Source organism: Lagenorhynchus albirostris, chromosome 12 (genome assembly GCF_949774975.1).
Source record: "Lagenorhynchus albirostris chromosome 12, mLagAlb1.1, whole genome shotgun sequence".
Lineage (NCBI taxonomy): Eukaryota > Metazoa > Chordata > Mammalia > Artiodactyla > Delphinidae > Lagenorhynchus > Lagenorhynchus albirostris.
This window is the reverse complement of record NC_083106.1, coordinates 32,584,278-32,596,526: the sequence shown is the minus strand read 5'-3', so window position 1 is coordinate 32,596,526 and position 12,249 is coordinate 32,584,278. Positions and strand designations below refer to the sequence as shown.

The window sequence follows — 12,249 nt, the reverse complement described above, 5'->3', positions numbered from 1 at the left end:
TGGCTATCAACAATAATTTTTTAAATCCTCAAACAAAAATCCTCAAACAGTACCTATTATCAACTCATAAAACTCAAAAGACAAAATAGCGAGACTAGACATTTTTTCTTACACATGCACATTTCTAGGGATGCTCTTTACCACTTCAGTTGCACATGGAAGACCCAAAGACTCTTTTCATATACATTAAAATATTAAAGAACATGGTATGGGTAAGTGGCATACATTGTAATTTTGTTTCCCAATGCAGTGTTGCCTTTGTTTTCAGTGTATTCTCGATGACTATATCTAAAAAATTATCTGGAATAGAGGCACCCATATTGATTTATTGTATTTCAAGCACTACACACACATCATCTCATTTAATCCTCACAACCCTATTAAAAAAACATACAAAACTGACCATTTATTGAGTGCTTACTGTATGCTGCACAATGTCAAGTGCATTCCCTAATACACTTACACCAACATCATTAAGCACATTATAATTCCCATTTTATGGGTGAGGAAATGGAAGCTCAGGCAGGTTAGGAAACCTGCCCTTTATCACACAGTTGGAAAACAGCAATCTGAACCTACCTAAGTCTGTTTCAAAAAACCTAGCTACATTAATACTCAACTAGTAAGTTATACAACATCCTTACATTCCACGTGAGGAAGCTGCAGCCCACAGTATTTAAAACGTGCATAAGTCATATGTAGTAAGTGGTGAAACAGGAATTAAACCTAGGATTGTCTGATTGCAAAACCCATGTAAAGATACAAGACAGTGTTTTTACTGGCAACAGCACAAGTATCTATTATTTTTTTAATGGTTAAACTCTGCGTTATGTAACCCGGCACCTGGAGTGTGTTGCCTCTTTACTCTCTTTGTCTCCCATTCCCTTCTTTCCTCCCTCCCACATTTTTGTGCAATTTGATTCTAACATTATGATGGGGTACCATATTATGAAAACAAATTAAAGATGGAAGGAGAGCAGAAGAAAATTGAGCTCTGAATAATTTCAGCACACGGCAAGAAGAGAACTTTGGAAAAGTTTGAGTTAGGAAAAAAAAATGGATAAGATTAGGACAGTGTTTATGTACTTGCTTTTCTGTAATTCTTTATTTTGTTCCAGAAAGAATTTTAGATGGGACTTTAAAAAGTAGCTATTATCTTTCCTCTTTTTTGCCCAACTCAAATATAATCATTCTCATGAATTTTGCCCCAGTTGACTGACAAGAAAAACGTCTGATTTTGAAAAATAGCCTCAAATATTTGAAAAATGGAAAAAATAAATACAGGGTCCATGAAAGGAGGAGATTAAAGAGAAATAAATATGTCTCATTCCTTTACAGTGTGTTTGAAGTTTCTAATTCTTGTGTTGCAAAATAGTCTTTCTTTTTTTTTTTTCTAACTCAGAAGTTTATAAGGACACAAAATTTATCTAGAGTGTTAGAACTGTAGAAACTTCAGAAATCAACTGAGTTAATACATCTGCTTATTTGTGGGATGAGGAAACCACATCTCAACGACACCAAACGACTTGCGTGTATCCCTCAGGAAAAACTAACTAGTAAAATCAAGGCTTCCTTATTCATTGATGTTATAGTACCAGGGTCTGTACGCCCTTCAAAGACACACATTCCCAGCAGGGAATGAGGAGTGTGCCAGTGACTCTCAATCCTGGCTGCTTATTAGACCCTCCTGGGAGTTTTACAACACACCCTGGCCCTAGTCTCCACCAATTATATAGACTCTCTGGGGGCAGAGCCAGGTATCCGTATTTAAAGCTCCTCAGACAATTCTATGTGCAGCCAGGCTTGAGAATCACATAGACAGGCCTAAAAGCTTCCACACAGAGCTTGACTTGGAGCCCAGACTTTTACCCACACTGGAGTGCTTTTCTACTTTGTCCTACTCTTTCCAGAGAAGAGCCATAGTAATAAGAGAAACTGGGTGTAAACTTTACCTGCGGTGCTCACCTTCAGATTTCAGTCCATAACATTGAATTTCTTATGATTCCTCAATGAAAAGTACCATTTCTTAATGTTATTCTTCTTCTAAGACTTTTTTTAAACTTCTGTTTGATATAAAAAGTAGAGCTAGGAACTCTCAATTTGTGTGATTTTTAAAGACACACACACACACACACACACACACACACACACACACACACACACACACACACACACACACACACACACACACACACACACACACACACACACCCCTCCAGCAAATATACCAGTAAAATAACAATAATTATATAGGTATCCAGCGATGAAATCTATATAAAGAAAATCCAATTTTATTCTACAGTCAGCACACACCAGGACTGGAACAACCCATACTAGGTAAAATTTTTAAACACACCTTGGATTGTTTCTGCAGTTATGCTTAAATGAATTCCTCAGCCATAATTTCCAGGCCTTATTTGGTAACAATGGCAAAAATGAACCTTTATTTTCAAGAATATGAATAAACTTATTAAAATATCTTAGGTCCACTATAAGACAAATAGGACTCAAAATATTTTGAATACTATTCCCAGTTTTATCAGCTTGCTCAAATCCAGGATATTATTAAATCTCATTAGAATTTCTTATAGTCTGAGATAAAAGCAGAGAGACTCTTAAATGCTTAACTGAAGTACTCTCACATTATCCAAATCAAAACAAACACGGAGAGTGCTGACTGTTGATCGTTTTTCTTCTAAGGAGCCTCTACATACTCCACTCTGGATGACCTAGTCCAGAACCAAAAGGATGCAAAGGCAGTAAGAAGTTCTTAATTCACTTTTTCCCCTGCTTATTCAGCAATCACTTTTCTCATCAATGGGAGCAAAATATCCTGTGAAAAAATTTTTACATAGCTAATATCCCTTTATAATCTTCAGTGGAATCTGGAAAACTAACTCCTATCTCTTACTCATAAATCAAACAATGGCTAATAAATGCAACAGCTTTGCACACTAAGAGATCTGAGCCCAAAACACAAGACTGTTCTCATTCCCTCTTCAGAGCTCTGGGCTTTCTTTCAAAGAGCCAGAGATGTTTCTTGATACATTTACGTAATAAACCCAAATGAAGATGGAAGTCTTGATTTTGCATATGTCAGCTTTGCTAGCAGTTTCCTGTTTGCGCTCAGATTTTTATTGCAGAATGAAAAAACTAGATCAAGGAAAGATACATTTTTTTGGTGGCCTAATATTCCCAAGACATGTAGAGCTTTTATTATTTTGAATTTCTTACTTTTATAGTCTTCTAATTATACCGATATAAATAACATGACCGTGACACTTTTTTATTTATTTAATGTTTTTCTGAGTCTCATTGGACATTTCCTAGCTACCCATCAAGCACAGTGGAAGCAGATTTTAGGTTGTCAAGGACACTGGAATTCTCTCTTTAGTCCATATGACAATTTTATTTAAAAACAAACTTTTGTTTCAAGAAAAAGAAGACTATTTGAAGTTTGTCCAGGCTGAGTGGTATTTGCAAATGACAGCTTTCCTTTGCTAAAGTCTGATGACGCAGACACTGCTTGTATACTCTATGGACCAGGCAGAATACACATTAGGAATCAAAAGTGGCATTCATTGTTTCTAAGTGGTGTTGCCTTTACTGCTGATGAGGGGAAAGAAATCCTTCTTTTTAACTACTGAAGAACCCAAGTGTTACTAAAGAAAGATTTCCAAGTTGGCTGTCCTAATTGCCTTCGTTTTCTTTCAGGCATGCATGCCAGGATTTTATCGACTGCGTTCTGAGCCAGGTGGCCGTACCCCTGGACCAGCCCTGGGCACCTGTGTTCCATGTCAATGTCATGGACACAGCAGCCTGTGTGACCCTGAAACCTCCATATGCCAGGTATTCATCTGAGCCTTTCTTGAACAAAGCCCATGTGCTCATTTCTCTTTACACATATTCATATACTGAGTGCAGAGGTCAGCTAACCTGCAGGGGACTTAACGTGTGTGTGTGTGTGTGAAACAAAACGTGGGAAAAAAATACATTTACCATATTATGCATTTTTTTAAGTAATTAAAAAGTTACAACTGGAAAAACCACTGCTCATGTCAAGAAATAGTATATTATTATCAACAGCATCGTAGACAAATACCAGACAACACAACGATTTATTTAAAAATCACATGAGGGTTTTTTTCTGATTTTAAATAAAAATAAGCTCTTCGTAAGACATTTGGAAATCATAGAAAAGTGTTAAGGAAAAAAATAAAAGTCACCCAAAATTGAATATAAACCTTTAATATTTTATGTGTTTCCCACCAATTTTATGTATGTGTTTATAAAGAAGATTTATATGACACCATAGGTGTAGTTTTATGTTCTGCATTTTAAAAAATGTACATATCATGAGCATATTATGTTGTTAAATAGTCTCTAAAATCTTTACTATCTTTGATTTGATATCCCATAATTTAACCATTTCTTTAAAACAGTTTACTGCTCTTATTTTTTTGTTGTTGTTATTACATTCCTGCTAACACCCTACTCTGTCACCCCTGGAACAATCAGGACTGTGGAGAAATTCAGGTTTCCTCTGTCACCACTTAGGGTCCCCAGACTCTAGTCCCCAGGCAACTCTGGGTGTCTCCTCTGCTGAACTCATTTCCCACCTCTCCTCGTCTCCTGAAGCTCTTTCATGGAGCTTTGTGGAACTCATGACCAGACATCAGCAAAATCCCCTACGTAATCTCCCTCTTCTTTTGAGGTCCTCTTTATTTGCTCAAACTGAAACCTGGTTTCCCAACACACTACTCCCCTGGCAGCAGTCTCAAGTGGAAGCCGCTGTTTTTTCTCACACTCTTCATTTCCCTGAGCCTGAGGGCGGGGCTGTGGCCCTGCTCCTCGCTGCCACTTTCAGGTCATCCTTGTTTTCTCTTCTGTAACAACACCTAGCTTTGAATCTCAGGTCTCCATCCATTTGCCCACTACACCTGCTTGTTGAAGCCATTTACTAACCCTCAGGTCACCCACCTCATTCCTTGAAGATTTTTCCTTTGTATCATTGCCGTTCACTGTGGCACCACTCCTATCATAATTCCTGGTGATTTTGATGCCCATAAAATGGACTCTTCCCATGTCTTGTCCTCACTCCATGAGCCTGTCTGAGAACTTGTCATTACCAGGAACTGAGTGCCTCTATAGTCTCAATGTCAACTATCCTCTCTTTGACCACCGTTTCTTTTCTTTCCAGTTCACTTCTTCTTAGTACTTCAGTGTCAACATTTTGTCTCATCATCGACGCTCACATTTTTATCATTCCTTATGTTTCTCATGCCCTCACTTTCTTAACCAGCTTAATATTCATGACCCTTCTTTTTTTCTGGCTGCGTTGGATCTTCGTTGCTGTGCACAGACTTTCTCTAGTTGCGGCAAGTGCAGGCTTCTCGTTGCGGTGGCTTCTCTCGTTGCGGAGCACGGGCTCTAGGTGCGCGGGCTTCAGTAGATGCAGCACACAGGTTCAGTAGTTGCAGCTTGTGGGCTCTAGAGCACAGGCTCAGTAGTTATGGCGCATGGGCTTAGTTGCTCTGCGGCATGTGGGATCTTCCTGGACCAGGGATCGAACCCGTGTCCCCTGCATTGGCAGACGGATTCTTAAGCACTGCACCACCAGGGAAGTCCCATGACCCTTCTTTAATATCACTGCTTTGTAATGTTCATTTCTCTTATTACCACTCCTTTACTTACGTTTACTCAGTGAATTCCAACTCCGGTTAAATCCTACTCCTCCAATACCTATGCCTTCTAATCTGAAAGTGGCTCTGGAAAATAGTCGACTATGCTGACTAGTCTCACCGTATGTTCACTATCACTCACTTCAAAGGGAACCTTTATTCTGCTCTTCCATCATGCCACGTTTCTCCAGTCCAGTGGCTCTCTCACATTCCTGCGTGATAATTTCCTACCTTCTCATCCCTCTTCAAATCCCAAACCCTTCCCAGACCCATTTCCATCCTTACTTTCAGTTGATGGCCTTGTTTCTTCTTATTTCACTGAGAAATTAAAAACAATCAGAAGAGAACTAACCCAAGCTCCCACTAACACATGCACCTACCTTTCTGCGTCTGTGTGCAATGACTCTGGTTTTTCCACCAATTTGGATGAACTGTTCTTGTTTGTAGAAAAGACCAACTCTGCCACCTATGCTCTAGATCCCAGCCCTCCCTCCCACTCAAGGACATCACTCTGGCCATGCCTATTCTCCCCTCCCTTCTGAATCACTTTTTGGTACTTCTTCTATCTTAAAAAACATAAATAATCAAACAAATAAATAAATCTCTCTTGACTCCACTTCCCCTCTTGATTTTTACCACTTCATTCCTCTCCTTTCACACAGAGAAGAGTTTATACTCTTGTCTACAATTTCTCTCCTCCCATTCTCCCTTGAACTACTAAAATCAGGCTTTTCCTCCACCACGATATGCATACCAACTACTGGTGTTCCGCTCTTCACTGTACTTGATTCATCAGCAGCATTTGCTCCTCTGAAGCAGCCATTCCTCTCGAAGCTTTGGTTCAGTTTGCTTCTCTGGACATGACAGTCTAGGGTTTTTCAAGCTAGATGGCTGCTCCTTCTCAGTCCTCTTTGCTGTTTTCTCCTCATTACCTGAAATCAATATACTGGTATTCCTAGGATCCAATCCTTGGAGCAATTTGCTTGTCTGACTACACTCATTCTCATGGTGATCTCACCCAGGCAATGACTTTCAATATCTACTGAGATCTCACAATATTTACCATTATTTCTATGATGAAATTTTAGATCCAACTCTTTAGTCTTTCCAGAATTTATTATAATGTGGGGAGATAATTTTCCTTCAATATGTTACTTTAAAGAAACATTTATCTTTTAATATTTCCTTTTCTCCTTGACACATCATGGTATCTGAATATATACACATTTGTTTTGTTCATTTTAAGATATATTTAAAGAATCATCTATTCTTTTCTGCTTACCTTTTATTTCCTATTATAATGTTCTGATTACCTTCATTTTATAGTACACTGTAAATTCTGGTAAAGCAAGACCCTTTACTACTCTCCTTTTCCTAATTTTCTTAACTTGATGTACTTATATATTCTTCCAAATGACATTTTGATTCACTATTTTAATCTCTTCCCCAAAAAATATTACTGGAATTTTTATTGAAAATGCATTAAAGCTGTTTGTAAAGAATTGCTATCTTTACACTATTCAGCTATCCTCCCTAAACCCAGGAATGATACTCTTCTCTATTCAAACATTTTATGTCTCACAGTTTTTAATATTATCCATATGGGCTATGCATTTGTTAATGTTAAAATTATTGCCATTTATCTTACATTTTCTTTTTAATGGTGAGCATTACATTTTTTTGTTTCAGTGTATTTATTAACTGATCATTACTGGTAAATATTGACAAAACATATTTTTTACATGTGTTTGATATCCAGCCACTTTTTTTCTACTTCTAGAAGTTTCTTGCTTGATTCTTACAGTTATTTTTATATTTACAACAATAATATTTGCAATAGCTATAATTGTGTCTTCCTTGCCAGAGCTATATCTAGTATAATAATTTCATTTTTTGCATTGATTAAGTCTCCCAAAAAATGTTAAATAGGAGGGTGAGTCAGCTTCCTATCTTATTGCTGATTTTAATACGAAAGCCTCAGGTCTTTCACCACGAACTATGATGCTGGTGATTAGTTTAAGGTAAATATTTTTTATCATGTTAAGAAAACTTCTTTTTATTCCTGACTTCTTAAAGATACCTTCTTTCAATCAAGGCAGAGTATGGAAATTTATCATATGCTTATTTGTGAGGACTGGAGTGGAGGTGAAGGTCTTACCCATCCTTAAATTCTTGAAATAATCATGATTTGGTTTAAGTATAGCATTTTTTTCACCAATCTACTGGCTTGTAAAATTCAATAGATAATTTCAGGAATGTGGTTAACTTATGCATTCTTAAGTGGGAATTAAATGCATTTTTCTTTCTTATGCAATCGTCGCTGGAATTTTTAATAGTAATGTCACTCCATATGAATAATTTAGAAGCATTCACAAAATATACAGTTTACTTTCATTTTTATTTAGGATAAAAATTTGATGTCATTATATTGTCCTGTTTTGACCAATAGGCTATTATATCTATTTTTGTGCCTTAAGGATCCTTATTAGAGGTCTATTTTCTGAGATATCCCTAGATGAAGTAAAAAATAAATACATAGGTGCATCACACATGCACAGCTAGTATAAATTGCTGTCCTCTGAATTTTTATATTTTCCTTCAGGGAACTTATAACTTCTGAATTTTGACAACATTGTTTATCTTTGAAACAGCCCCATGAGGCAAATAGAAAATAGCTATTATTACTCCGATGCTATAACTGAGGCAACTGAAGCATACTGATTTCTTTACTATTTGTACTGTGTTTCCAAGTTTAATATCATATCCACTACACAGTGCAATGCCCTCTATGTTGGTATAGTGGTTATAAGCATGACTCTGATCAGACTGCCTTGATTCAAATCCTGGCTTCATCCCTTTTGGGCTGTGTGGGCCTAGTCAATTTATTTAGCCTCAGTGGTGTCTTAATTTCCTCATTTATAAAATGAAGATAAGAATAGTGCCAACTCAGAGTTTTTCTATGGATTCAGTGAAATACTAGATAAAAGGCTTAGAACATTAATTAGCTTGTGATAAGCTCTATAGTGGAAGTGATAGCTATGATGATTGGTGATGATAAAGATGATCATTACCATACATGTTAGCCACTATTTATAGTCTAAGAACCAATCAGATGATAAATAATCAAAAATGAATGTAAAAACCACCATTATATCCAGCGCTATGCTAGATTTTCTCACTTTTTCTTCTTTTTTCTTTATTCCTTTCTTCAAAAATAAGGGGTAGAGAAGAAACGAAACTATAGAAAACTTCACAGGCTAGGCATTTCAACTGTTAAATGAAACCCACATCATTTTGTAACTATTCTCTTAATAATTCCTCATGACACTTACAAGAGAGCTGTTGCTTCTTTGTAGGTGCTAATAAATCCTACACATAGGCATGTGATTACCGATAGCTCAGTGACCATTACCCCTTAAGGAAAATTTTCTTCAAAATGGAGGAGTAAAACCTACATGATATTGAACCCCAAGCCAGAAGGGGGAGAAGAGGTAGGTGAATTAATACTAATCAGTACACACATACACAATCACATAGATAAATAGATAGATAGAGTTTTCAGAGTTTATATAACACACACATCTATGCCTATATTTATTTATAAACATGTATATTCTCATTTAATTATCACTATAGCTCTATAGTCAATATTATTTCTCCTATATTTTACGTGGGAAAATTGAAGTCCCAGCTAGTGCAAATAACTTCTCAAGACCAAATACTTTGTGGAAATATTATTTTCACTCTATCACAATTCTTATTTTAAAATGAAAAGGATAAAATAAATCTCTATCATTGATCTGCCCTGTTGTCTGTAACATTGTCAGTATCTGTGGTTAATCAATTAGCTATATCCTCAGTAAATAATCTCATAACTATAATCTACTGTATATGAGGTGTTTTATAAACCTTATCTTATTTAATCTATCTGACCTCTTACCAAGATAGGAATTATTAGCATTTCATTATAACTCTGAAAATTAATCCTAAAAAAATTTAACTTACAGTGCCTTGGCTAAAAAGCATTAGACTCGGGTTTCAAATCCACTGCAAAATGGTACCTGGAGATTGTGAGAGAGAGTAATCACACTTTTAGCTGATTAAATGAGTTTGATTTGAAGGTCCAGGTGAATTATACCCTAGAATACTGATGGAATCTGCAGTGTGATTAAGAGCCATATATGAAAAATATTTGCAAAATCATGAAAATATGAAATTTGTCACAGGATGGAAAGCAGTGAAATGTCATTCCAAGTTTTTGTTTTTTGTGTTTTTTTTTTTTTTTTTTTTGCGGTACGCGGGCCTCCCACTGCTGTGGCCTCTCCCATTGCGGAGCACAGGCTCCGGACGCGCAGGCTCAGCGGCCATGGCTCACGGGCCCAGCCGCTCCGCGGCATGTGGGATCTTCCCGGACCCGGGGCGCGAACCCGTGTCCCCTGCATTGGCAGGCGGACTCTCAATCACTCTACTACCAGGGAAGCCCCACTCCAGGTTTTATAAAGGAAAGTATTGTAGAATATGAGAAACAGATTGATTTCAATCTCCAGTGAAACATAAACAGTGCTTATTAGGAATCAGAATAGGTTCCCTCAAAGCAAAACATATCAAACTAATTGCTAGAGTTACTATGTATATAATATCTGAGACTCTAGATCCCTGAATCTCAGTGTAATTTCAAATTCATCAGACAGTGTGATAAATCATATGTCAAATTTAGTAAAAATGGTAACAACTACCATGGGTCCAACCTTATATATGTACCAGAACCAGGGCTTGCCACTGTAGATAGATCTTTTCTCATTTATTCTTACAGTAAATTTATGAGACAGACAGGATTATTCCTTCTGATACAGTTGATGAACTGATGCTGAGAGAAATTGTATAATTTGCTTAAGTCATAAGCCTATAAGGGTTAGATCTATGGCTCAAACTCTGGTTTGTTTAAATAGGCATTTGATAGAATGTTTCATTATATCCTCACAAACATGGTTGAAAATATGGGTCAAGTGGTAATCAGTTAACAGAAGTTAGAAGTTGCTGAACAGCCTGACCTCGAATAAGCTCTAGAGATGTCTCCAATAATGAGGCATAGGATTTGTGCTTGACCCTGTCATGTTCAAAATCTGTATCAGTGATTTGGATGAGATCTATCAAATATTCAGATGATGTAAAGCTAGAAGTTATACCTACTGTGTTGAATGGTGGTCAAGAATCAAAAAGAGCCTAGCAGGTGGAACTATGAGCTACAATTAACGAGATGAAATTAATAGAATAGGTTTTGAACTTAGGTAGGCTCACTTGTTTATTCATCCTTGAGGCATTTGTTAATAAGTATTTCCAAAGTTCAGGCACTGTGGTGGGTGCTGGGAGAATAATGATGAGGAATGTGTGAACATTGCCCTCTAGGAGTTTATATTCTAGTGTTTAAGTGAAAGAACAAAGGAAATGACACATAGTAGCAATTTCTGTGAAATAGGAGTTCTTACTTGACTACAGATTCATTTGTACAAGATCAAGATCAAGGAAGGAAGTACATTAAATATATTTGCAAATTTTATAATCTCTATTTTAAGAGAAATTCTGAGTAACCAGGGTTGTTAGCTGTTTAGCTTGGGGAAAAAAAAGATATTTAGATTGAAAAAAGATTTAGGAAATAATAGTGTTCTTTAGATATTTGAGGACTTTCCCCAGGAAATGGGAATTAGACTTAATCTGCATAGCTTCAGAAGGCTGAATTTGGATCACTGACTAAATATTAGAGTGAAACAAGTTTTCATTCAGCATAAGGAAAAACTTTATAGCTTGTAGTTATACAAGATGAAAAGGGCTGCCTTATAAGAATCCATGCATTTAATAATATGTCAAGGAATGTGTAGAGGCATCCCTATAAGGAAAGAAGGTTAAGTAACTTCTCATCTTAGTTTTAAGATTCCAAATATAAATATAATATTCATTTGATCTAGTGGAAAAGTATATACCACCAGTTTTCCCATGTACAAAAAATAAAAACAAATGCCATATATTCTAATCTACTATTGAAAAGATAGTAGCACATATTAATCTTGAGATAATTAAACTTCTCATTAGGCATCTAAAATATAAAAATTGTTCCTAAAGATTAATATCTATACAAGAGAAATATTATGTCCACTATTTCAGAGCAGACAGGAAAGTCATACGAAAGGTCGATGTCAAAAAGTTTCAAAAATAGCATCATGATTTATGTGCTGTGTTTGTGGACCTAACAGGGACATTTGATTCTGTTAACCAAGTTTAGTATGTCAGCAACCCTGTGAAAGATTGACTGTCCAAAGAAAGTTAAAATATTTGCTTTCTCTGTGAAGAAATTATACAGAGTTGTAGATATAAAAGAGGCAAACCATGTTTTTTCAACCTCTGTATTTTTAGTAATGATTAGCATTATTGTTTTGATTCAGTTATCAATGTTATAGGAGGTTACATAAAATAACTCATGCAGTTAGTTTTTTTCCAAAGGCAAAAGCTGACAATTATTGTTCTAGATTCCATGTATTTCGGGGCACATGTTCATTTCTGTAACTATAAAGTA

The 12,249-nt window shown here is 36.3% G+C and overlaps 1 protein-coding gene across 1 annotated transcript in view; it reads left to right on the top strand.

Annotated features, from left to right (window-relative positions):
* The window catches only part of LAMA2 (laminin subunit alpha 2), a 605,756-nt gene that overhangs the window by 424,299 nt on the left and 169,208 nt on the right, over positions 1–12,249 (top strand). Inside the window, exon 29 of the mRNA XM_060167667.1 lies at positions 3,715–3,849. Within this exon, the coding sequence (XP_060023650.1) occupies positions 3,715–3,849 (135 nt within the window). The remainder of the gene's footprint in view (positions 1–3,714; positions 3,850–12,249) is intronic.